Below are 27,491 nucleotides of genomic sequence, written 5' to 3'. Positions count from 1 at the left end.
GGGAAATTGTGATGATGACATTTTTCCAATGATAAATCAAAATAATCCACAAATGAATTGATAATGAAAATAATGTTTAGTTGCAGTCCTAGGCTTTTTGTGTTGCTGGGCATGTGCACAGATTGGGTCTAAAAGGAAAGGCAGTGTTGTAAAAGGCACACAATAAAAGTGAATAACAGTAAAGATATTGTGTTAAAATATTAAAAAGTGAAAGTCACCCATACGAATAGTAGTCGAATAAAAGTCTTAAAAATTAAAAGTATTTTGTCAGCAATAAATACTAATAAATAAGTACTTAAGTATGTACTGTATGTACATACTGTATACTAAGGGTCAACCAATTACTGGCGTGGCCGATTATGAGATCTGATAACCAGCATTGTTCTGGATATCGGTACCAGTTTTTTTTTAACTAATGTCAGTTAAACAAAATACATTTAAAATGCTTAAAATATACATTTATTTTAAACTATAGTTGTAAAATAAATGTAGTCGAGTATATTTAACTCCAAAATGTAGTGGAATGAAAGTGTAAAGTAGGAAAAAAGTACTTAAGTACAGTACTTGAGTAAGTACTTAGTTACATTCCATCACTGAGGATAAGATCGGGAGACAGTAAGTTTATGAATTTGCTTTGTGTTTTACACTCAATTAGTACTTTCATAGCCTGAAGATGTTGCTTTAAATGGAAAGACAAATATGTTCCATGTATTAGTCAACTCAAGTTAATGGTCATTATTGATTTAGGAGTGAATAACTAAACATCGACACTAAAGATGTGACAATTATTACCAAACTCAATCTTTGTGGTCTAAAACTAAGTCACCATGCACTAATAGATAAATCTGTCTTATAATCAGATGAAAATAAAAAGAGAAAAACAGCACAAAAGTAAGTACAAAAGTCAAATGAGGTTTATTCAACAGTATAAAAAACAACATTTAAACAAACATATGCAAAAATAGATATGATAAAGAAATATATTACTTTAGTTCAATAAATATGTCAGAACGCAGCAACTGACGACTACGTGTCCCCATTTTTAGCAGTTTTGGGGTTCTGTGGGTCTCAGTGCTGCAGTACACAGTACAGAAACATGAGGTATTTAATGGTCCATTTCCCCAATGTGTCAGGATCGTCAAAGTTTCATGATGTCTTTAAAGGCAGGCATTTAAATTGGCAACCTGGCATTACTGCCACATCTACATCGACAAGAGGGGGATACATTCATTGTTCATCAAATGATGGCGCAAATCCCATGCCATGTCAGGCAATGGTTATATATATATATATATATATATATATATATATATATATATATATATATATATATATATATATATATATATATATATATATATATATATTTATATATTTATACACACATACATATATACACATACATATATACACATACATATTTATATATTGCTTTCTTTAAGCAGTACAGAAAGCAAAATGGGCATTTGGAGAGGATAAGACAACATTCCTGAGCCCTCTCTACTTTGTTTGCTTACAAATGATTGTGATTATCAAAAGCAGTTGCCTTCATGAAAAAAACAAAAAAAAACAAACTCAAAGACTTCCAACTTCCTTTTTCAGCCATTCCCAAATCATCCAGGATTAAAACTGTGGATGACTTTCACATTTAGGAAGTTCAACATGAATACTGCCTGATGGTAGTTATCAAATCTCCCTTTAAAATGATGATCACAGAGTCAAATGAAGTGACTCTAAACATTAGCTCCCATTCTGTCCAGTGATACCAGTATCACCATTAAAATGAATTATAATCGTGTTTTGTGCAGCGCTCTTTGCAGAGGCACTTGTGAGTTCAAGTCCAAACAAAGTCTATGCTCCCCAACACCTTTCTCAGCAGCTGGGAGAGGTGGTGATGGGACTGTGGAGGAATGAGAGCTGACCGGCCGAAGCGTGTACAGGGATGGACACTGGGAAATTGAAGACTGTGCTGCTATTGCCGATGGCCGGACTGCCCGCCTCTGAGGAGCAGGTAGACGTGGCCAGGACCTGTGACTCGAACTGGAGGAGCTGTCCCATGAAGCTGAAGTTAGGGGAGATGATGCTGCGGCGCTGCTTGACAAACTCGAAGGCCTCGTCCAGCTTCACGCGGTTGGTCCGCATGAGGTAGGCAAGGCAAATGGTTGCGGAGCGGGAGATGCCAGCTTGACAGTGCACAAACACACGGCCTCCTTTATTCCTTACTGAGTCTGGGGGGAAAAGAGATGAGAAAGCAACATTAGCACACAGTGGAAGATCAGAAAAGTGTAAGCAAAGAATGGAGGTTAAAAATCTGCCTGTCACAGGAAGGCAAAAACAAAAGTCTTTGTAACACTTTCAACTGCTATTTAAATTCAACAGTGCTCATTAAGACACAGGAACACAGTTAATGGGGGTGCAGGGTGTGAGCTTGTGGGGGTTATTCCCAAAGGAGGCAGCCTGAATGGACAAAGAAGGGGAACAGACCCCTGCTGGGGGTATTGATCTGGGAGGAAGGCCGACAGTGAGCGAGGAGAAATTGCCTTTTGTTCAGCCGGAACAAAGAGTGGCGTGGAGGGAGCTATTCAAGCACAGCCAGCCTACCCCACAGCAAAACTAGTTTGGGGCCGCTGCCTCGCAATTCATTAAAAGGGGGCATCCCTTTTTCTATGCCTGAGAGGTGGCGATGATGTCACCACCATTGTGGTGGAGTGGGGAGCCTGTGTTGAGCCAGCTGGTCTGTTTTGGAGGGAACTTTTTTTAAATTTTAAATCCAGGAGTCAAAGAGTGAAGTGAAGGAAGAGGGGGGTTGGGTGTTTGTGTTGCCTGCCACCAACGGGCTCAGGAGCTAACAGCTGTGACAGGCGCTCACATTTGGCAGTTGAGAGAGCGCCAAGACAGTAAGAAATGGTGGATGTACTCACCGATAAACTCGATCGCCTCGTTGAACCAGGAGCTGATATCGGCTTTGTGGTTGTCCTCGACGGGGATGCTCTTGTAGACGAAGGAATCCTCGAAGTGGTTTGGGCAGTTGGCCGAGACGTTGATTAGAGCGGTGATCCCCAGCATGTCCAGCATGTCTTTTCTTGAAGCATGGTAAGCACTGCCGAGGTACAGGAAGGGAAGGATCTCTACAGGACCGCCCTGAGGAGAAGAAAGTAAACAAAAACAACCACATTCAGTCAACTCCAAAAACAGGAAGTGTGAAACCAACACAACGAGTGGTGTATTCAATCTGATTTCATACAATATAAACACACAAACCTGGTCATATAGAGGGGTGTTGCATGGACTACAGCTTGGGTCTGCACTCTCCGGATGGCTGGAGCTCAGGGGCAAACTGAGCCCTTGTGGAGGGGAGGGTTTGGTACACGTGTCGGGATACTCTGAGGAAAATGCCTCAAAACCGCCTGAAAAAGGAGAAAAAGACAGCTAGGTCAGATCACAGGACAGCACAGAGACACATCCATGTTTAAATATGGTTCTCCAAAAGGGTGACAACTGCTTATGGGGCTATTTTGGATCATTGTTTACACCACCAGCAGCTGGTGTGGTGACAGCTGTAATCCACATTTGTTGTCCCGTTGTTAGGATACAGTGAAACAATCGTGTGCGGCTCTTTTAAACAGTAAATCTCTCTTGGATCTTACCTTTGAGAATGAAAACTCGGACTCCACAGGGGTCGCGACACAGGGCCGTGACAGCAAGCGTCAGGGTCCCGTCTTTCTTCGCCTGGCTTAAGTCCAGACTGCGGTCATCAAGCAACACCACGGACTGGTAGTCCCCGGAGAGGAGCCGGTTCCTGGTGTCCTCGTTGGGGACGATGTGCTCAAGCCCCAGCCCACCCCTGGCTCTCCTGCGCACTATGGTGCTGAAGCGGACGTTGGTGGAGCCCGATATGTGGGACGAGTTGAAGGACAGGAAGGAGCGGCAGTCCAGCACCAGGCAGCCCGGCACGTCGTCCTCCATCATACCGCGGAGGGACGAGCAGTCGATGGTGGGAACCTCCATTATGACCATAGTAGGACGGCGGGAAAGAAATAATAAATCCAAATACATAAAGCGTGTACGGTTGGAAAGCAGAAGTTTAGCTTGTTGTGAAAAAGCTTTCTCCCAAAGTTAGCTACTAAATACTCTTCGAAGCGGCGAGTCCTTTGTTCCGGTTAGCTTGTTTAGAGAAAGAAAAAAAAAACAAGCACACAAACACGGGAAAAAAAAAGTTTTAAGACTATCTAAGTTGGTCCTTTCTTCTTCTCGAGTGTATCCGGTAGTTGCGGTTCTTCTTTAAAAAGTTTAATATATTCAAGTTTACAGTGAGTGGCTTCTGCCTCCGAGCGGTCTGAAGGGTGCTTTTATACGGCTCGTGCTTGTGAATGAGAGGCCGCTGACGTCAGGCGGCCGCCCTCTTGGCTTCCTGCCAACACTGCAGACGTCATCGTTCCCCCTCCCCCCTTCTCCCCCTCCCCCCGCTGACAGGGGCACGCGCACAAGCGGGGACATTTCTGTACGAGCGTACAACACGTACGCGGCCACGCGGCGTCAGGCAGTTTCTCAGTGGGAAGGCTGCTCTTGTTTTTCTTTCGTGATCTACCACGCGTCTGTAACTCACCTGGTGTTTACCAACTTAAAGTGTAAAATGTCTTGTTTTTGTTTACTCGTGGGTTTGTTTACATCCATGCACTTTGTACTTTGCTGCTCGTGAGCCCACAAACTCTTACAACATCAACACATCAAGACAGAGCAGGCATCACGTATCAGTCGAACAGCAGTAAATCCAAAGTGAGGGATCTTGTCAAATGTCAGCAAATAAGGAATTTGCCAAATTTTCCATGATGTTAGTGTTTAATTAGATTTCTATTTTGCCTCTTCAACCTGAGAGTTGACAAATAACAAGATAATAAGTAAATATCTGCCGTGGGGGCCATAAAAGTTTATTCTTTGTTTTTATTAGTCAGAGGTACATAGTGTTCAATGCCCCGAGAGCAAAGGCCAACCATAAAAGTTAATCACTATATAGAAATCTGAAGTCCAGTAAATTTCCACACGGTGAGAAACAAAAACACAGGTTTGCCAGGAAGACGACAGCAGATGGAGATCTCTTGACCTGACAGTTCTGTTTCATTTGTGACCTAATTGAAACAGATGGATGAGGTGTTTTTTTCCCCCCTCCCTGACAGATTAGAGTAGATTTTAAAAAGCAAACATGATTAAAAACACTCTGGGAAACCCTTCCGATTCATTGGTGTAGTTTGCTGACTCAGAGTGGACAACACTTGTGTCTCATAATAAGGAAACAGGATGAGCATTATTGACAGACAACAAGCGTCGCTACACTCATGAGAGGGTGTGTTATAACTGCACGGCAGCAGAGACACGCCAGGGTTGTTTTGTTGTGAAACAACAGTCTTAGCAGACTAAGAAACCGGTTAGAAACCCTAACCCCAACCCTGCGACAATCCCATTTTACTAGTTTCATTTCCAAAGGACAGATTTTGTATCCCACTGCCATAAACATCTTATTTATTTGCAATAGAGTCTGTATTATCTACAATATCATGCTATGTGCTAAGAGTTTTACACTGTATATTGCTTCAAAAGATAAGACTCACATACACTAAGTAGGCCATGACATAATTTTCACTTTACTGTCACCTGAACAAGTGAGGACGTTCAGCCCGGTGAATTCACATCCATTCTGTTTTATTTCAAGCAAAGGGAAAATGGATGTGTTAGCCTATGTGAGAAAAGGAAGAGGGGGAAGGGAGGGGAAGCTTAAAGGACAGAAACTTAACCAATCACTACAGGGTGCAAAAACTGGGAACCTCACACTCCTGTGAGATGAGTCAACTGTGAAGCCCATGCAACAAAGCAGGAATGTTACACACTACGAGTGGAGGAGGGTCAAGCAGACTGTGAAAACAGTCTGTACCCAAACAATTTGTCCTCACTGTAAATGCGTCTTGCTTTCAGTCATGCTGGAAGTGATGGCCTTATGTGCTAGAGGTTAGGAATTAATTAGACACCCCTTTGTTGAGGGGATGAACAAATACTACTTGTACAGATGAAGCAATTGAGTATTTCCAGTAAAAAAAAGTCAGCTTTCCCCCCCTTTTCATTTATTCACAGCAGCTGCCACTGTTTCCTGGTACTGTAGCTGTCCAAAATATTCAACAAACATATTACAAAAAGTTTGTTAGGGCATGACAACCAAATGTGAAAGCAAAACGTGCATGTCTGTAACAAAAAACGTGTGTGTGACAGAATACTGAAATCTGAAAATAGGGACCGCAAGAGTTGTCACTCTGTTTTGGATTCCCATAATTATGGCCCGTGTCCAACCGTAGCTCTCATCCAGAAAGGGAAGTGAAACAGAGGATGTCACAGAGGCATTTCCTGTGGTCTAACCTCGCTGTCACTTGCTGTCATCCCTGCCTGTTTACTGTCATTGTCACTACGGGCAACAGCTGAGCCATCGGTGGGAAAACACAGGGCCTATCCTGACTTGTAGCATCTGAGTTACAGACATGTTATGTGGGTCAAAAATGTTTCATTTCATGCATACATGAGTTTGGTGAGACAAGAAAAGAGAGAAAAAAAACCCACTTGTGTTGCCATGGGAAAAACCTTTAGTGATGGAGTTTGTGGATTTACTTGCATCGAACATGACATATCGCTCCCCTTATAATCCAAAATACATTATGGGAACATTCAGCTTTACTGGAAGAAAAAAAAAAGCCTTTTGTTTATGAGCATTGAGTCTGATGAAAATGTACTTGCCTACCGATCCACTTTTCTGATCTTGTACACTTAACAAAGTACTACAAGCTGTTTCATGGTCACCTTTTTGCATGTAACAAAAAAATCCACATTAATAAATCATATTCAGGCTTTTTATAACAAATTGTGAAGATGTCAGCCCAACAGTGTGTTTGATGTGTTTTGCGCCAACAGCGTCATGAGATGTCACCAGAGGAATTTTAATCAAAACTGGCTTCAAGACAGTTTTTTTTCTCCTAAAGGCAACATGGGTTATTTTGCAAGCCTGATAAAACAAACTATTTTAAATATTTCATCCAACCACAATCATGTAATTTCCTATTTATATTGTTTATTCCTCCAATTTAATTTCCCTGTTTACTCTTACTTTAAGCAGTATAGACACTTAATAAATTATTCATAATACATAGATTAAGGGTATCAACAATATTTCACATGATCACACTTGAAAATGCACACATATTTGCTTTCAACTACATTATGTTGTTGACGTATTAATTAATGACACAATTTTATAGTATAGATATGAGTCGGTGTGACTTTACATTCAGCAGTTTAGCCAATATAATTAAAATGTATATCAACAATATTTAATTTAAGATACAAGATATTTCTCTACACTTTATACTATTTTTAGGATGCTTTTTTTTGACACCAAATGTATTTCCTTTATGTAGGTCTAGATAAAGTTTAAATACATGTAAAACCTTTTTTATTACCATGTTAATCTGCATTACAGACTACCATTACATACCCTATATATAGTAACCGGCAATATCTGGCACAAAGCATCTCTTTTCTTTTTATGACATCAATGTTTTGTTTACATGGCCCCTGAGAAATGAATTTAATACCACTTGAAAATAATACTTCTCATGATTGTTCATAAGTCACACTTTATTTGCAAAAAAAACAACAATTTTATGTAATTCAAATAATTTACTATATAAAATGTTGGATAAACAGTGGATGAGATATATATTTTAGTGAATAAAATAATATAAAACTATTAAAAAAAACAAAAATCATTCCCTTGCTCCTATCATTATTTATCTTTTATCTTATTATGTTTTAAAAGCCATAAAAAAACGACGCTACGCTCTCGGCGGAAGCAGAATCAGAGCAAACCGGAAGTAGCTCTCAGCCAATCGGCTTTTGCAAAGCGTCCTAAGCTGACGTCAGCCCGGTACCGATGAACAACCGGTAGCAGTGAAGAGAGCTGTATGGTTTCCCGTTGTTTGTGGCTTTGTTAGCTTAATAAATCCGTGAAACGTGCAAACATCATGCCTTTCGATGTGAGGAGGTGAGTACGGGGCTTCGTTTCACTTCGGGTCGGATACAGAGGGTCTGTTCGGGGGGAGGGGGAGGGTTCAGTGTGTGAGCTCTGGATGAATTAACGCTGGCAGAGCATCGCATACTAATGAGCGAGGCACAGTTGTAACAGTTTGTTTCACGTCCGGTATGAATGGACCACATTGTGAGGAGGGGAGTAGTGTTAGTTGAGTAGGTGGAGTGAGGGAGTGATGCGCAGGTATGCTCACAAGAGTTTTTGTCCGGGCTGCTGCCTGCGCATGTGCAGGTTTCCACATCCATCCCAGTATTTGCAAAACTCGAACCTCAGACAGGGACACAGTTTACAGTCAACACTGTTTTGTCATACCTGCATGGTTCACTAAACAGATGTGATATCCGGGGCAAGTCTCATTTAGAAATCAAAGCTTTATTATCCTCAGAATAGACAAAAAAGTGTCAAAACATTCAGAATTATTATCCACCAGTACACAGTGTGAAGCAGGTAATGAATATTAAGGAACACACCTGACTACAGGCACTGCAGAGATAGTCAACTAATCTATTGAAACTTGAGCAACAGGCACACAGCTAATAGTCACACCTGCAGAGCTGTGGAAACTGTCAACAGGGCACACCTTAGACAAAATAAAGGACAGGATGTTTGCAGTCAGCTATAGTGGTCACTGCCAGATACTGACAGGTATACAGCCAAACTGCTACTGTTACAATCACATACTCAATCCCTAAATTTGAGCGGAAAGTATTAACTTTCACAAAATTAGAAGAAAATTAAGTAGTATGCAACGTATGATCATTTTAATGACCAATTTGATCAATCGCTACTGATTTTTTTTTTTCCCATCCAAGCAATAATACTCAGAACCGAAGGGGACGTATTCACATATAAGATATTCAGCTTGCAATATCTCAAAGAAAAGCAGCAAACCCTCTCTTTTGAGAAGTTATCTACACTGTTGAATTCTAGTGTATTAGTGTTATTAAAGGAATATAGGACATACTGTTTTCATAAAACTATGATAAAGCGTTTGTTACATTCCTTTAAGTAGGGATCCAGTCCCAGGCAATGATCGGGGGTTGATATTCAGATTGGCGATAAAATAAACTGATTTAAAAATGTGCTATTATCTCCGATGCAGCATCCTGTCACACAGTGTCCCACCCACAGCACTATCTGTTTGGTAACACGTGTTAAATAATAGCCTATAAACAATCAAATAATATGAATCTGCAAAGTAACTGGTAACTAAAGTTATCAAATAAATGTAGTGGAGAGGAAGTATAAAGTAGCAGAAAAAAGGAAATACTCAAGCATCTCAAAATTGTCTTTAAGAACGGTACTAGAGTAAATTGTACCATTCCATCACTGGTTGTACTAAGATTTTCTTTTTTACTGCAAATGAATATCGGTTCCAAATATCAGTTATCGGTCTCCTTGATTTCAAATAACCATAATCAGCATTTAAAAAGCCAGATCGGGCAACCCCTACCTTTAAGGATCATTGTACCTGATGATAATGATAATGATAATAATAATAATAATAACAATAATAATAATAATAATACTGTAATACTGTGGTACTATGGGACCTGGATATCTTTTAAGATCTCACAGTGAAGATCTCATACCATTGCAACCCTAACCTGGTCTAATAATTTAAAATTACAAAGTGTAATCAACAGTTGATTAATTACTTGATAATCAGTTTATAATTTCAGTCATTTATAAAGCGAAGGTTTCAAACATTCTCATGTTCCAGCTTCTCATCTGTGAGGATCTGCAGTTTTATCTGTTTCGTATAATTATAATAAGTACAAATGTAAAACTTTTTGAGTTTTGGGGTGTTGTTTAGACAAAAAAAAGCGAATTGTAGATGTCACCTACGTAACTGATGAAGCTGATCGTCAGTTAAAGCCCAGGATAACACACATGAGTCTTTCCTACAGACCACAGCTGTGTTGAAATGAGAGAATGAATTTACTGACACACAGGATCTGGTGCAACTCTCGTTTGCACTACTACACCTTATGACCTATGTTTGAGGGTTATGTGAGAGCGGCTGTGTCATGCCCTGTTCAGACGCTTCACTGGTGTCCTAATCTTACAAAACCTGCGTTACAACAGATGGAATTAGCTGGATTGACTAACTAACTAGTTGTTTTGAGGTTTCGCTGATTCACACTCAGTAATTATTGGGGGGTTAGTCAGCGGTGTGAGTAACAACACAGGTTACGTAGATTACACCATGCCCTGGTGTTACATGTATTACCAGAATGCCACCTGCAAACCACGTCAGTAATAAGCGTATTTAATATTAAAGGATCTTATTCTTTTACTGATCGTCATCAAATCCTGTGAGAAGACCAAAACCAACATTGTCTTAGTACAGTTCACATTACTTCCTGTCTGTGGCTGAGCAGTGGTTCCCACTAGAAACGTAAAACCATTAACAATCCTCTCGCACGTGTGGAGTTTCATTGTTAAAGGAGGGTTAGTCATTTACTCAAAAAGCTGGGTATTATAGCGGAGTAACACACATTTGGTGTTCTAGGGAATATAAAATCAGGAGAATCGCGTACATATATTGGATACTTGTTGCAATACTTGTAATTGAATCATTTGATTGTTGGTTTTGGACTTTTCATGGGATTTGTTGACAAAAAATAGAAACAGAATATGAGGAAAAGATCATATTATGTATCTGTGTTGGCTTGGCTTCATCAAGACATCATCACGTTCATACAAACGATGAGTGTGGAAAGATTTTGCCTGTTTGGTTCAGTTATATTAAAGGAAGTCAAGTAAAGAAGAACTACTAACTTATTTAATACGATGAATCTATGGATTTGTTCAAGTTACGGTGTGTGTATATATATATGTTTTGATATACATTACCTTAATGGCAAATAAACTGGAATAAGTGTACACAGAATGTACTGGCTTTCTTTGTGGCTTTTCAACAGTCATATAGTTTATAGGTTCTTTCTAATAATAACGGTAACGTCATCCAGAATGACTGAGCAGCAGCTCTTCTGAATTAATGAACAAACAAATAACAGAAAGGCTGTTAAGTTTAACCGGCCACATTATGTCATTTATTGACACACGTAGGCTTGGTTCAGGTTAGGCTGATGATGCAGTGTGTTTGACTTGATCACTTCTGTAAGGAGGCTCAGTGTCAGTAGATGTCAGCTCTCTTAATCTCGACAGTGATGGGTGACTACTGTTTGAGACTTGACGTACAGGCAGATGACTGAACAGAAACCTAAATAAAGAAAGATGTAGGCTGCGGTATATAGTTCGTGATGTGAGGTGACCATGTGTGAAAAGAAGAACCTTGACTGTCCGTAATGTGGGTTTACTTAGCAATACAAGAAAGGGATGAACTAGTGACTCACGGTGACTCATGTGCGAGATACAGTTTTTTTTAGTAAGGGCCCTTTGTTGAAAAGCATCCTTGTGGGATCAACAGAGAGACGGTGGTACAACGTGTACTCTCTAATCACAAAACATCTGAGCCCAGTTCACAGAAGACTGAGCAGTGGGAAGTGACGAGTGAAAATGTATTGACCGTAATTCAGGAAATTACAAACATCACCGAGAGATGAACTCTCAGGCATCAGCGTTAATATTCATGAAGACAAAATGTTCTGAGTGGAGGAAATTAAGCAAGACTGAGATCTCAGTCAACCTGATATTAAATACACTTGAGTGCATCAAAGGTGTGGTAAAAAAATAACAAAATTATATAGAATTAAACAGGCACATTTTATATTATGTACTGAAACTGAACAAAAATCTTTTTGTTTTGTCATGGTAAGGTTTAATTAAAGCGGATTTCAACTTGTGCTCATTTTAAATGATGGGTTCTAATATATTTGAAATGCTGCCTTGCCATCAATTGAGCAAAAGTATGTGGAGCCTGTTGGTCATATATTAAAAACTTATTTTCAAATGGTTTAATTGAAATTACATTTTCATTTTGTCAACATTAACATTAATAAACCTCAATCCTGCCTTTCATTCACCCTAACGTATCTGGTTGCTAACATGTGACAAGATGCAGTTTTACCATGTGAATTTGAATACGTAAGCAAATATTGTATCATATAAATATCAGGGTAGTGCTATGATGCCATAATATTAAATTTGTCCATACCTCCAACCCTTAAGCTCTAGTGTAAGTAAGACCATGTGTCTTGTGTCCAGATATATCCAGAATGTCTACTGTACATCCATCTGAGACTATTTATAGTTCACATGTAGCATCAGATACTGTCTCACGTGAGATTTTGTTCCATCACTCATATTTAAATTTAGCCGCGACAAGCTGCGATGGCTCAAAATACGGATTTGTGATCCTACCGCGAGAAGTGAGGATTTCTGTAACTATTTATACCCTGGTTTCAGACGTAGACTTGACGTAGACTAAACTGTTACACTGTAAAGCTAATAGGGTGGAGTAAGTGATGTTATGTTCTTGTAATGTAGCTTGAGCATTTAAGCATATACTTAAAATGAATATGGTATGACTTTAAATGTACAAATACGTATATTAGGATGTCTTGTTTTTGTGTAATAGAGCAGAACAAGAACTATTAATAAAAGCAATATTCACACATAATGAAAAGTAGAACTCAAAAATAGCTTATGTACTTAAAGCATGTGTACCAGAAACCCAATGTAAATGTGTAACATTTCTAAATGCATTAAAAGATGTGTATATACAAGAATCAGAATTTGAAATAAAATTTCGTTAATTTTTTTGTTGATTCTGAGGGCCCTTACAGACAAAAGAGAAAAAAAAGTGAACTTGGTTTAAGTAAAAAATGTATGAGTTATCCCACTCCTATAAGTCAGCATCTGACCCAGTGACAGGCATTAAGAATAAAGGGCCATCCACACAGAGAGCAGTAACTTTTACAATAATTATAAATAAATCCTTTTTAAGAATAACTCAAGTAGATGGCAGGGCCCACAGCACAACTCCAGACAACAACACTGGCAAAGGATATTGTTGGGATCACTTTTGATGAATGTTAATACGCTGATTAAAAGCCATCTCAATTCACAAGGCGTCAGGTTAATGCTTGTGTAACGTGAAATTAGGCTGCAACAAAAAAACATTATTTTACCTGAGTCATACTGCCAAATGGTGCTAATGGGGTCACTCAAGTTAGTTTCGTCTTTTCTGATGTCTCTTCACCTGGATATTGATGTTGACTCATACAAATGTATGACTAATATTTGTCTTCAAAAGACAACAACTCTCATAGCAGAGTGTTGGATTCTCCCAACTCCTCTCATGTTTGAAGAGTTTCATAACCCAGCCATCCTTTTGGTTTTCTTTTTGTTTCTCGGTTCAACGCACAGTAATGAGCCGTCATTGATATTCATGTTCCTGAGCTGCTGACACAGCTTGAACACGCAGCCTGTGCTTAGGGCTACTGTCGTGTGGGAAAGCTCACATTGTTATTATTATAGATATCCTTATAGCGATCGTTGATGGTGTGGGTGGCCTGTAACTATTTTAATAATGCAGAAACAGCCAATCTTCTCGCTGATGGTCCTCTTTGTTTATGTAGCTCATATTAAGGGATCAGTATTGAATTGAGACAGTTTCATAACCAGTTTAAAGAACCTTGTCGTATTATCACATTTTAGCTTACACATTTGTCGATATATACACATTGTATAGACACATTCTTGTAAACCAGCTCAGTGGTCATAGATCATATTTTTTCTCCACAGGGGAGCATGTAGTGCTTGAACTGAAAGCAACAAACTAGACTTTCAAGATTTTCTCATGGCAGCGGTGTAAATCACTGTGCTCAACCCGTCTGGTGGTCTGAGGAGGTCAGGGCTGTGGCTGGTTGGAGAGGATGTTGAGGAAAGAGACTCTGCACTTTAAAGCTTCACATTCAGGAAGTATGTCACTCTGGAAGTTATTCTGATCCTGATACAGAAACGACCCCACCCTGAGATCCCCGCCCAGCACCTCTCTATGTCGCCTGCCCTACATATCCCGCCAGGCTAGCTATTAGCACACAGTGATCTAATACTAATGGGACATGGGTGCAGGAAGTTAGAGATGGATGTGGATCATAAAGACAGAGATGAGGGAAGCTGGCTGAGGTGTTTAGGATCATCCAGGGATGAAAACAAAGTGAAAGCAGGAGCTGAGGCAAAACAAGGGAAGCAGCAGGGTCCGGGCTGGACAGGAAGCCCTCCCTCCTACTTCCTCACCCGCCCTGCATTGCATCAGCTGTGATCGTTTCACTGGCAGCTCTCGGTGGAAGAAAATGTGAACAGATGTGAGTGTTTTTTGGAAGGAGAGCGAGAGCGAGTGTGAGAGGGAGTGGGTGGGATTTGCGCATTCGCCGATGGAGTTTGGGGTCGAAAACGTTTCACTGCCCAAAAAGGACATGCGCAAGAACCCGTGAACTTAAATAGTCAGCTCCCCAAATAGGCAACAACAGTGTTTCACAAGAGGAGAGTTGATTTTGTCAGGTGGTAATGATCCTCCTCCGCTTCTGATTCACCGATTTACGCACAATCCGTTTGTTATTTCTGAAATTATCCGAGTTGATAAGAAAATGTTAGACGACAATACATCTGCAGTCTGATTCTTTCACACTGAATCCTTCGCTGCTGGTATCATCGTATGTAATCCTACTGTAACTTCCATTTAAACCGCCAAAAAAAAAAATCAAACCATATAATTTGGAGGTGTTCTTGCAGTGTGTCTTGTTTCATTGGTGTGTGTTTTTCTGTTGGCTTTGGGTTTTCTTGTGTACATGTCGTGTGTCAAGAGACCTTTGTTGAGGTCAGGTCAGAATTACAGAGCACACACTCAGAGGAAGAGGTGTAACTCTGTAAAAAGTGTGTGTGTGTGTGTGTTGCGGCTGGCTGTCTGGACCTGTTGTGTGTTATGGCGGTGGTCCAGAGCTAACATTCCACCACTCTTCTGTAATATCGCACAGCCTTATGGGTACAGAATGTGCTTCTTTTCTCAGCACGTAGTGTTTACATTTTCTTTTTTTTTTTTTCTCACTTGCCTTTCTTTTCTCTCTCCTCAGATTCGATATCTACAGGAAAGTGCCAAAAGATCTCACCCAGCCCACATACACAGGAGCTTTCAGTGAGTAGTGCTTCAGCGAGCCAAAACTATGAGCTTTTATTGGTCGGTCTTTGGATTTGAGTATTTTTATTTCAGTTTATGAGTTATTTAGTTAGAGTTTAGAATAGTTTGCAACTAAAGTCAGCCTGTAAAGATGGACTAGTAAGTAGATCAGTCTCCATGTTCGGTGTAATGACTTTCAGTGTCCTGGAAAACCTCTGAAGTTTCATTTAGTTACTTGTTAGCAATCACTGTTTTTTTTTAATTCAACTGCTGGGTATTGTAGAACAAAGCCTGAAAATATGTTAAGCTTGTGTTAACCACAGACTGTATTTAAGGCATTTAACTGAAACCCATTCAAAACCTCACTGACTTCAAGATGAGGGAATTGGAAGTACAAAATGCCAACTTATTTCTGGGATTTAGGTCTCTTACTTACTCTTACGTACTTAGTATTACATCAGCATACATTACATTAGAAGGTAAATGGAAAGTGGTACCAGGCACTGTTTAGGGAGGTGGATGTATTGACGAACAGTTTAGGAAGGGGCGTAATTGACAGCTGTAAATCAAGTAGCTGCCTGTCCCAGCGCAGAGCTGCGTCCTGACCGAGTCATCCAGACGCGAGGCAGTTACATGTTTTAACGCAACTAGTATGGTAAGAATGTTAATGATCATGTTCTTTCATGGCCACAGGCACCTGAGAAGTCATCAGCGGAAATCTGAATGCTTGTCCTGTTAGGTCATGCTGTTTTCCTGCTTGTCATCAGTATGTCATCGGGTAATCAGGGATTGTATTGATTATTCACTGTTTAATGGTGAACAAAAGACCTGATGACACATTTTCGGCTCCTCAGTCATTTTCTGGTGCCGGATTGTCATTTGTCAGCTGATGACACAGGGCAGAGTGAAATGTCATCCCCCGAATCAAACTGATGGCAGATTGGATAAGCAGTGATATCACTGAATAGAGAACAGTTTTAAACAGATTATAAAACACCTTCCTGAATTACAGGGAAGAGAATGAACTTGCTAAACATATACGCACAGTTTCCACCCATGAGGAAATGGATGGAGGTTCTTCCTGTACACAATCAACACCCTTCCTGTCTCCATCCACTGTCTAGGGGTTGAGGGCGTTGGGTTGCTTTGGATGTTAGACGACTGTTATTGCTTCACCCACGGTGGGTCAACTCACATTTTGGCCTGTGTGGTTCAGAGGGAACCAGAAACAGACTCCCCCCTCTTCACAAAAGGCCAAATATTTGACCCTGTCTGCTTTTGTTATTCTGTTTTAGGGCCACATTCCTCTGAGTTCAATTTTTACGGTATTTACTGTGAACCTCTGTTTTAGCCACAGTGGTCTGGGGAGCTGTTCTAGCTCTGGTCGTAATGTTTAAACCTTCTGTTTGACTGTTTTTCTGTCATATTTGTTTGTCCAGCTTGTACTGATAGAAAGTTCTCATTTGTCAGCGCTGTGTGGGGGGAAATGAGCCAAAAATAAATAGCACATCTGATTACCAAAAAGAGAGACCAGTTTCAGATGTCACTGACTGATTCATGGTGTTACTGTATGTACTGTCTTACTGTGGCTTATTTGTGTCACAACTGTGAGGGAAAAAAAAGCTTCCTCTCTGTTAGAATGAAGCAACTTTCGATCCCATTTCATCCCAGTGTGGTCACTAGGAAAGATGAGCTAAAGTTCAAATTGAAATCCACTCATGTGAAGTCTTTGTAAATCATTTGGTTCGTCAGTATTTCCATTGCGGAGTTGTTGAAGTTTAAATCATGGGTTCTTTAATAATTTCCAGTATTGTGACCTTTGAAGCCTGGGAAGAATTACTGTACAAGCCTTTTGATGAACCTGAATTGGTGACCTATGTGTCATAGCGACACTCCCTATTGTGTGTTGGTTAAACATTACCTTATGTAAGTCTCCACTAACCACAGGTTTGATGGCCTGCCAACCACGAGGTCATGTGACTGTGTGATCCTAGGAGACAGTTGCCACGTAAACATGCCTCACCTGCTGAGCGAGAGCTTTCTGACCGCAGCACTCGCCATACTGGATAGACCACAGTTGCGCAGACACAGATCAGTTCCTTCCATTTTTATCTCAGAAGACACCTGACAGTGTTTTATGTGAGCCTCTGGTTGATTAGTTTGACACATGAAATGAAATAGACAAGCTTGGCCTCTTCCCATTTTAGGCTCAGACTTTATTTTGGCTCAAACTGAACAGAAACACTTATTCCTAAAGGTTAATACTCCTAATTTGGTTTCTGTCTCTTTTACTGTAGGCGCCATTTTTGGTCTGGGTGATTGTCAGTGTGCTAGTTTGTCTCAGAAAACCTAAAGTGAGCTGTTTGTAGGACCCACGTAGCATGAGCTCACCTCTCTCAGAGTAATGGCAGCCTGTTCACTGGTATTTAATATGTAATTAGTGTAGGAGGCTCTTTAAAATCCTGTGTAATGGCAGGCTTAACACCATCAGTAAAACAGCTATTTAGAAATCTTTTATGGCGGCTTTGATTTTATTAATGTCAATATCTTAGGTCAGCCATTCCTCAAGGCTGGAAAAGCCATTTGGTTTTCATCATCCCTTGAAATCCTGCTGTAATTTGAGATCAATGTGCTGTACGTAAGATTAATTTGAACTCTTCCTCTCTGCCCACAGTTTCCATTCTCTGCTGTGTCTTCATACTCTTCCTCTTCCTGTCGGAGCTGACGGGATTCATAGCCACTGAAATGTAGGTATCGCAGAATAAACCTGTAATATCCTGTAACACACTAATCAAGAGATCATTCCCTTGTTGCCACACAGGCCGAGGACCTGCTGTCTTAAATATACAAGACTTAATCATGGGTGTCAAAGCACCCGTTATGATGTAGTCGGCTCTGCCCATGTTGTAACCAATGAATGCAGTCAGTTTTCTCACAGGAAATTAGCTTTTTGCATGCGTCAGCCTGTTGGCGATGTGTAATAAGGGATGACTTGGGGAGGACATGACAGGAAGGAAATTACACTGTCAGAGATACACAAATGCTCTTTTCTCGCCATTTGGCAGAAGATGAACCCTCAGCTGTTAAAGGACAAGATGTGTCTTTTTCTTAACTCAAAATAACCCCCCCCCCCCCACCCTTCTCTAACCATTTTTTTCCCTTTTTTCACAGTGTTAATGAACTGTATGTGGATGATCCTGATAAAGACAGTGGTGGGAAGATAGAAGTGAGTTTAAACATCAGTTTGCCAAACTTACACTGTGATTGTGAGTATATACATAATATATACATATACACAACTCTCACTCACTTTCTTTGCATTACACTTCCTGTTTGTATGTTTCACATTGTTTGTGGCCTCCCTTTTATAGCTGCCTTTTTCCCCTTATCAGACAGTATCATACTTTGCCCTATCATTCAGCACGGCTTATTGGTAGAAGATAACAATGCCCTAGATTAAGACTCAACTAGATAATGGTTTGTTTACGCGGATGTGTTGTGGCATGCTCCTAGATATCACCAGATTTTAGCCCAGCCTCTGGCCCGCGTTTGATCTGCCACACGGCCGCGATCCGAGTTTGACACAGAGTTGCCTCTGCTGGCTCGTCGATTGCACTTCAGCGTCAGAGAAAGTGGGCTGGCCCGGCTGAAGCTTGCCAAGACTGAGAGCAGTCACCAGCTATTTGCTCCTCATGACTCTCGGCAGAAGCTATGCCCAGTGACAAATCACACACATGCACACACACCAACCACAGTGGTGAGGCCCGGGCAGCACAGAAAACACACATTCGTTGGGATATCCAAAAATGGCAAAGCTAATAAATGCTTGTGTGAAAAATGAAGCCCAGATTTGTGCGAGAGAGGTTCTGGCATGCGGGCGCGCAGCTGTCGGCCATGTGTTTAGACGAGCTCGCTCATGGCATGCCTAAACAAAGGCCGTTTCCAATTAAAGCTCTTGATGATTGTATGTATGGTGGTTTTGTTTATTTGCAGATTTTTTTTTTTTTTTCTGAGACATGGGGCCCTCTTAAATACCAGCTCAAACACGTTGGTCTAACCACACTGCAGCTGCATGTAATGAGCAGAAATGTTCCTCAGCCGTTCTCCCAGCGAGTTAATATTATACACTGGTGTATTTTTCCAGACCTCCAAACAGGTTGTCATCCATTACAGATTTACTCATTTCATCATGGAAAAGCTGGCATTTCCACCTCTTTTTAAGATTTATCTGCTCTGCCGTGCCGTTCGTCTCCCTCCTCCAACCTTTACGGGTTGCCAGGTCTTGATTTGTGACTTCATGGAAAAGCAGATCCGCGTGTAATAACCTTATAATAATTTTACCCCCGCCCCCACCACCCCTCATCCACTTTACATGAACACACTTCCAGGTCTAAATGTCTTAAAAAGGAGAAATGAGCAGCTCAGACATAACTTATATTTGTGCACTATATTTTGAGATCTGGACAGACGGGAGGAACTTGTCTTGAATGTCAAAGGTCAGACAGTCGGCATTGCGGAGGTTTTTAGCACAGATCCGGCAGACGTTCCTCTCTGCACTGCCGGCCAACACACATCACCTGAAAATAGGCCACTGCCAGTGTGCCAACACACTGCGGCCTGCAGGAGGGGGGTCGGTGAGGCCTAGATGGAAAAACACAGGCAGAGAGAGGGCGACGGGCAGGATAGGTGGTCTGTTTGGACTTGATGTGTGTTTACCCTGTGGGTCACACTCAGACTTCATCTATCAATCATTTCTTGGATCAACTCATTTATTGTTTAGTCTTTCCAAAGTCCAAACAATTTGGAAAAATGCCCGTCGCAAGGTGGTGATGTCTTTATATAACTTGTTTTTTCTAAACAAGTTATGAAACAGTCTTATTCATAATTTTGTGGCTGTGTGAGAACGTTAAGACAAAGATAAAGATCAAGATCGTCCTACATAATAGAGAAAAGCAGCAAATGTTTGGTGTAGAACAATTTTGATCATTAATAAAGAAAAAAAGGGAAAATTCTATGCTTTCTGTTTCTTAAATTTCCGGATTTGCTATCTTTCTGTGTCTTATACCATTGTAAATTGAATGTGTGAACTTTGAATTGTTTATTGCTGTTAATTTACTGTTTTGTGACTTTTTTGGACTAATTGATGAATTAAAAAAGATGAACTGAGAATGTAAAAAATGTCATTTACAGCCCTAGTTTGATATTTTTGCATTAAAATATGATTTAAAAGACGTATTAACCATCAAAATGGTTTCCTTTGTTTGACTAATCGATGAATCATTGAGTCTCATCACTAAGAATAGTTTGGAGAAGTTGAGGAAACTGTACAATACTTTGCATTTTGTTCACTATGTGTCTAAACTCTCTCTCATGTGTCCTTGTTGTCTTTCAGTGGTGGGTTTGGACATCCAGGATGAGATGGGCCGCCATGAGGTCGGTCACATAGACAACTCCATGAAGATTCCCCTCAACCAGGGGGATGGTTGTCGCTTTGAGGGAGAGTTCACCATCAACAAAGTAAGGCCTCACCACACGGCAGAGTGGAGGAGAAAAACAACCCATACAAGCACACACACTGTATGAATGACCTATTTCATGTGGCCTCTTGGAGAGAAGTCCAGTAATTACATCATGATGGATCGGATAGCCTGATAGTTTGTGGGACTAGATGTTGTTTATTTTTCTTGGGCTTCAGTTAAACATAGAGGGTGAACCCCTGCCTGAGACAACCCGCTTCCTTCTCCAGTCTAAATTGAGTTACGTTAAATTGATCGGCTTCGGTTACATCTGACAGCGTACAGGGTTTGTGCAAAGTCTTGAAAGTTTGGAAAATGCTTGATTTTAACTGTTTTCAAGGCTAAGAATATGCTTAACTCAATGCACATTCCTTGAAAAATGCATAATTATCAACATAAGCAGATGTTTCATCGACACAATTACTCATTTAAACCAAAAATCAAACAATCCTGTCATCATATTTATTTGTTGTCTCCTGACATCATGATCAAACATACAATCAATTTAGATGTGATAATGCAAGTTTTAAGAGTCTTCAAATTCTTGGTTTTGGTACCTTGAAAAGTGCTTGAATTTGACTCTTAAACAACTGTACAAACTGTGAGTACAGGCTGGGCCCTGTGGAGCCCTCTTTGTCCCACGACCAACATCCCGTGCGTCAGTCTTTCCAGTTCATTTCAAATGATTAACCCAGCAGTTGTATATTTAACGCTCTTGCTTGTGGAATAATTGGAAATATGTGAAAAGTGTTAAAGGGGTAGATTTCTCTTCCGGAGGCATGGAATATTTAGTTTCCAACCAATTGTGTGCGTATGCAGACTTGGTCATTGGTTAACTAAATGTGCTGCGGGTGCTTGTTATGCTACTGACACAAACTTACCTAGCTCTATCTATGTGTGTGTGTGTGTGTGTGTGTGTGTGTGTGTGTGTGTGTGTGTGTGTGTGTGTGTGTGTGTGTGTGTGTGTGTGTGTGTGTGTGTGTGTGTGTGTGTGTGTGTGTGTGTGTGTGTGTGTGTGTGTGTTCAGGTACCAGGAAACTTCCACGTGTCGACGCACAGCGCTACGGCGCAGCCCCAAAGCCCTGACATGACCCACACCATCCACAAGCTGGTGTTTGGAGAAAAGCTCCAGGTCAGGACACACACTAAAACGCACCCAGACAAAAAATGGACACAGATAAGATCTGAAGTTTCAAAGCGTGAAGCTGATCTCTTGTTTTTGTTTTGTCACGCAGGTACAAAAAGTACAAGGAGCCTTTAACGCGTTAGGAGGGGCTGACCGAATGGCATCTAATCGTACGTATGCACGCTGCGCATGTGTTCACCGTAACCACTGTTTGACGTTTATGTAAGGCAAAGAAATGAGACACCTCTTGGATGGCTAACTGAGTGGAAACATGATTCACACAGCTGACACTGCACCTCAGAGGGAAAGAGTCCAGCCAGTTGCGTCATTAACAAACCTAAATCCATGGTTGGACACTTTTTTATATTGAAATAACTTTGTTTCTCCTGCAGCTCTGGCGTCACATGACTACATACTGAAGATTGTTCCAACAGTGTACGAAGACCTTTCAGGCAAACAGAGGTTCTCCTACCAGTACACGGTAGCCAACAAGGTGCTTCTTCTTTTCCTTTCCTGTGAGATTGTACCTATGTGTCATGTGTTGTTTTTTTGCACTTGTCATGGAAGCAGTGTGACCATCCCGACATATGGCCAGTGTACATGTGTCGCCCTGTTAACTTGTGCGCTCACCTGGAAGTGAAAGCTCACCCCTAGTGACGGGAAACGTTCACCAGATGTCAACAAACCATAAACACGCTTCTTAGAACCGTGTTGACGGACAGTGACTGAGTTTGGAGTAATAACAGTGCCAGCTGATGGTGCAAAGTATTTCATAATCTCCTACCCAAAGCATAAATAAAGGCCTTGCAGAGGCATGCATCAGTGCTTGGAGCTTTATCTCATGTTAAATTAATACTTTTGGTGAATTTAGCCAGATCTTTGCAGAAATGTGAGTTACATAAAGGCACTAACATTGATGTCGTCATATAATAACTAACAACACATTGGAGCCTCCCCTCCTTTCGTCAGTTTTATTCAGCCAAGATTCATTTTCAATGGCTTTTGAGTGACTTATCCGAAACCAATTCAGTAATGACTCATAAACTCCTCGAGAGATAATAATGAATTGTGTGGATTGCTCTAAATTGATTTCTAAACATGATGGGATTAACCGTCTCGGTGTTGATTGAATCGATTTCTCTCACCAGGCGCAGCTCCAAGAAAATTTGTAACGCATTCGTTCTTTCCTTCTCCATCCCACACAGGAATACGTTGCTTACAGCCACACGGGCAGGATCATCCCCGCCATCTGGTTCAGATACGACCTCAGTCCAATCACAGTCAAGTACACAGAGAGGAGACAGCCCTTCTACCGCTTCGTCACAACAGTGAGTGCTTATCATCTGGACTTCAACAGAACAATGAAATCTTAAAATTGTGAAGTGAATGTATTTTAAAGAGACAGATACTTCCCTAAAGTTGAGACCAACACCAAAGCTAAAATGAGAATGAACGCATGCATGACGTAACATCACTTTTGCGCATGTCACATTTTTTTTCTGATTAAATTTGTTGTAAACACCAGACCCTATTAATCCCATCCCATGTAAACAGTTGACCCAAAATGTTCAATCAGAATAAAGAAATATTGTCCATGTAAACATAGCTTGTGTAGTGTTTACAGCTTGTTGTGCTGCTCCCACGTTGCTAGAAAGGTTGATTGTAAAACCTTTCCTTTTCTTTTTGAGTATTATTATTGTGTCATGGTCACACTATGAGCGACAAAGTTACAAAAAAGGCCGAGCGTGAACAGCTAAGTTGTCACTGAGTCACTGCTGAAAGTTGAGTACGCATCAGCTGATTGTATTGTCACGCCCGTCACACAATGACATGTTTGGGTAGTCTGAATACACTGTAAGAAATTGAGCACAATATGTCTGACAAAACTATGGTGGGACATCTACTGTTGATCTTCACTTTTCACCTTTACTTGGATGATTTTAGATGATTTTCTTTTTCTTTATTGGTTCAACAGAATGGGAAATCCGCTTATTTGCGTTCTTTAGAACATTCAAACCTGTTTTTAAATATAAAGCTACAGCCAGCAGTCAGTCTAACTTAGCATAGAGGCTGAAAACGGGGGGAAACCGGTGCCTACCAGCACCTCTAAAGCTATTTAAAATGTTATATTTTGTTTGTTTAATCTTTACAAAAACTATTCCTTTTCCTTCCTGAAATTTCTTTCTCCTTCTCTGCCTCTACTCCCACCTGACCTGAGGAATTTTTGGCTAATCCTGAACCACCTCATCAGGAAAGTTTCCTGCTGACTGATAATGCGGTCAGGATTAAAGTGGCTGCTTGGCTGATGAGCTACACCATTATTTGTCTTCCGTGTTGTTTAGGTTCATTGTGACTTAAGGCACGGGTAGGATATGACTGTGCTTATAGTGTGATTATGAGTCATGGCTTAAGATTGTGAGTCAAGCTGCAGCAGGACACTCTGCTGGATTCCAGCACATTCTGAGGTGTCAGTGTAACGTATTGTTATGATTAAAAGCAGCTGATATTTAGCCGTTTAGAAAAGGAGAAAATACCAAAGCTTTTAAATGTTGACAGTTGACAGTGATTTGTTTTCTGCAGATCTGTGCCATCGTTGGCGGGACGTTCACGGTCGCTGGGATCATCGACTCCTGTATATTCACCGCTTCAGAGGCCTGGAAGAAGATCCAGATAGGAAAAATGTCATGAGGACTGCTCCCCTCCACCCCTCCTCCCAGCTTATTTATAAGTGCAAAACTGCTAGCCTGTTAGCTAAATCCAATCCTCGCTCGAACCAGCTTCCCTTTGGAGATTGTATCACCGTGACCAATGAAGCGGCTCTGGCACTCGATCTAACTACCAGGCTACACGGCTGCGTCTCAGTTACTGAAGGTCCTCTCTGGCTCCGACTGCCCTGCTGACGCGTGGTCGCTGACTATCACATGTCCGCTTCCTGCGTCTTCAGTGACAGGAGAGGAGATGTTACCGTGGAGATAAAGTCTATAAAGTACTTTGTGTCAGGGTTCAAACTATAATGGGTATTTGAAGGCTGCTTCTGACTTTTAAAAAAAAAATGAAGTTTAAAAAAAAAAAAAAGCTGATATTTGTGCTAATATTCAATTTTTTAATTTTTTTTTTTGGTGCTAGCACCACGTCACTTGAATCTCTACATTTATTCAATCATAGGGAAATGTCAAATTACAGAGATAAAGACAACAAGACATAAATCATTAATTTAAAAATGGAGAATTTCAGTCAGGTCTATTGATCCACCAGTGCCAAATAGGGTTGCGACTATAGCTAATATTTTGATCACTTTCTCGATTAATAGATCAGTTGTTTTGTCCATAAAATGTCAGAAAAATGTTGATCCTTGTGTCCCAAAGCCCATAATGATGTCCTCAAATGTCTCATCAGTCCGCAAATCCAAAGATAATCAGTTTACTGTCATAGATGAGTAAAGAAACCAGAAAATATTCACATTTAAGAAGCTAAAGTCAGAGAATTCAGAGATTATTTCTAAAAAAAAAAAAAAAAAATCAATTAAGCGATTATCAAATAGTTGGTGGTTGATTAAATAGCTGACAACAAAGCGATTAATCGACTAATCGTTGTAGCTCTAGTGCCAAAGGGAATGATCATTTGAAGGAACTGTTCTGGTTTATGAAAGCCTGTTCAATGTTGCGTAAACAGAACTGAAATATTTGCACACTGTCCATGAAACTATGACTGCGACTAACAAAGAACCTGCCGATCATTTTTCTGATTAATCGATTAGTTTTGTGGTCCGTGAAATATCAGAAAATGGTCAAAAATATCGGTCAGCGTTTCCTACAGCCCAAGATAACGTCCCTAAATGTCTTGTTTTGTCCGCAACTGACAGATATTTAGTTAACTGTCATCGAGGAGTAAAAAAAAAAGAGGAAATATCCGCATTAAAGAAGCTGAAATAAGAGAATCATAAAAAAGTTACTCAAAATTGATGAATCGGTTATAGGAATAGTTGATAGGTGATTGATTAAATACTTGACAACCGATGGTTAATCGACTAATCGTTGCAGCTCTAGTGCCAAAGGGAATGATTATTTGAAGGAACTGTTCTGGTTTAGACTGGATGTATTTTCACACTGTCCATGAAACTATGTTTTCTATCATGTGACATTATTTTCTCAGCTCTTCCTTTTTTTATCTCCACTATTCAAACTGTGTGCCTTTAGGTTTACTGTCCCACCATACAGGATTAGTTATTCGTTTGTCCATCTGTTTCAGTGACTGCCACTGAATCCATTGTTTTCACATGTTCTCTCATGCATGTTAGAGCTTAAGATGTCTGTGTAGACTCACTTTTTTAGTTCAATACAGCGATCATTGTTTTCCTTTTAGTCCATTTATACCAAAGTCTTCATCAACACTGCTAATTAAAGGTCCTAGCTTTGAGGTTTTTTTCCATTCCGATAGACATCGCAATGAATAGAGTGACTGTTTTTCTAAGAGATAACTTGATTTAGTTTTATTTTTTACATGGTACGTGGCTCTGTTTACTCACTGTGTTTCCATGAAGTTGTAAACTGTAAAGAACATTTTGTTTTGTAAGGAGAAAACTTGTAGGCCAAGATGTTTTTCCTCTTTGGTCATTTTTCTTTTCTTTTCTACTGTTGTATAAAAGACGTCTCTGATCAAGACCAGTGATAATCACCAGCCCTCAGAACTGGTCTTTCTGCTGTTAAGGTCATCTATTTCCTGTTCCGTCTCAAATTACTTTGTAATGCTATGTGCTCCTCGAGTAATGGTACCATAGAAATCACCATTGTACGCTCCATGTGTTCAGGTTGCAGTTCTTTCAACCTGACTTTTATTTTGGATTTAATTCCTCATTTTTAATCTGTTTTTGGATTGCATTGGTTTGCAGATCTCAAAGGGAGGACTCACCTACTACACTTTGGTTTAAACAGTGAAGATTTTATTATATCTTTTGGCCTAAAAAGATGCAAAACATTGATCCATTTCATAAGAAACCCTAATATAGTGAAAGGAGACATATTATGCTTTTTCTTTTTGTTTGGTGTTTTACACAGAAGCTCCTCTCTCCTACAGAAAACACGGCTCCTGAAACACCTCGTTAGTAGTCTTGCCTTTAATTCTGTGACTTTGTGACATCACACTACGTCATCATGTCACACATTTGCCTAATTTACTAAGAGACAGGAGCTAAAACAGAGTGTTTCAAACAGAGGGGGGATACAGTGCTGCAGCACTGGACAGAAAGCTGATCGGTTTTTGAGCACTAAAGCATGTAAACCTATTCTAGTAGTAACCTTAAATACAATTCAGAACCTGAAAATGAGCAGAATATGTCTCCTTTAAGTTATGGAGTCAAAACGGAAGTATAAAAGAAAAGTGCTGCAGGTTTCAAAGCCAAGTATTTCAGTTCAAATGTGTCGACTTAAACCTGTTTTTTAATACCTGAAACTGTCAGTTACCTGCATTTATCCAGGTACCCTCATCAACGCTTTTTCACAGAAACCGAAAATGGATCCTTTGCGCGTCTGACTACATCACATAAAACCAGCTCTAGTGGCTGTAATTGTGTGTGTGTGGACTTTGCACCTACAACGCTGCTCATTTCCCTCAGCTGGCAGCCAGAGTCAACACCCTGCAGGT

General features: G+C 40.4%; 2 protein-coding genes across 2 annotated transcripts; one reads left to right on the top strand and one right to left on the bottom strand.

Moving 5' to 3' along the window:
• Positions 1 to 1,413: 1,413 nt before the first annotated feature.
• On the bottom strand, positions 1,414 to 4,323 carry dusp1 (dual specificity phosphatase 1). Its single transcript, XM_073487089.1, has 4 exons — positions 3,648 to 4,323; positions 3,262 to 3,407; positions 2,922 to 3,141; positions 1,414 to 2,228 (listed from the first exon to the last, which is right to left on the bottom strand). Exons 1-4 carry the CDS (start codon positions 4,054 to 4,056, stop codon positions 1,873 to 1,875), a joined length of 1,131 nt encoding a protein of 376 aa, XP_073343190.1. The 5' UTR covers positions 4,057 to 4,323; the 3' UTR covers positions 1,414 to 1,872.
• A 3,625-nt stretch (positions 4,324 to 7,948) lies between these two features.
• ergic1 (endoplasmic reticulum-golgi intermediate compartment 1) lies at positions 7,949 to 26,525 on the top strand. Its single transcript, XM_073487325.1, has 10 exons — positions 7,949 to 8,077; positions 15,166 to 15,227; positions 17,884 to 17,956; positions 18,381 to 18,475; positions 20,602 to 20,726; positions 21,753 to 21,857; positions 21,961 to 22,021; positions 22,244 to 22,344; positions 23,057 to 23,179; positions 24,432 to 26,525. The coding sequence occupies exons 1-10, from the start codon at positions 8,058 to 8,060 to the stop codon at positions 24,537 to 24,539; spliced, it is 873 nt and encodes a 290-aa protein (XP_073343426.1). The 5' UTR covers positions 7,949 to 8,057; the 3' UTR covers positions 24,540 to 26,525.
• The last annotated feature ends 966 nt before the right edge of the window (positions 26,526 to 27,491 follow it).

This window comes from Pagrus major, chromosome 18 (genome assembly GCF_040436345.1).
Source record: "Pagrus major chromosome 18, Pma_NU_1.0".
Lineage (NCBI taxonomy): Eukaryota > Metazoa > Chordata > Actinopteri > Spariformes > Sparidae > Pagrus > Pagrus major.
The sequence above is the reverse complement of the archived record's forward strand: the minus strand, read 5'-3'. Positions and strand labels throughout refer to the sequence as shown.

Coding starts and splice junctions, on each gene's coding strand:
- dusp1 (XM_073487089.1), bottom strand. CDS start 4,056: ATGTATTTGGATTTATTATTTCTTTCCCGCCGTCCTACTATGGTCATA. Junction 3,408..3,647: donor CCGAGTTTTCATTCTCAAAG/GTAAGATCCAAG, acceptor CTCCTTTTTCAG/GCGGTTTTGAGGCATTTTCC. Junction 3,142..3,261: donor ACACCCCTCTATATGACCAG/GTTTGTGTGTTT, acceptor TCTTCTCCTCAG/GGCGGTCCTGTAGAGATCCT.
- ergic1 (XM_073487325.1), top strand. CDS start 8,058: ATGCCTTTCGATGTGAGGAG. Junction 17,957..18,380: donor GGATTCATAGCCACTGAAAT/GTAGGTATCGCA, acceptor CTTTTTTCACAG/TGTTAATGAACTGTATGTGG. Junction 21,858..21,960: donor TGTTTGGAGAAAAGCTCCAG/GTCAGGACACAC, acceptor TTTGTCACGCAG/GTACAAAAAGTACAAGGAGC.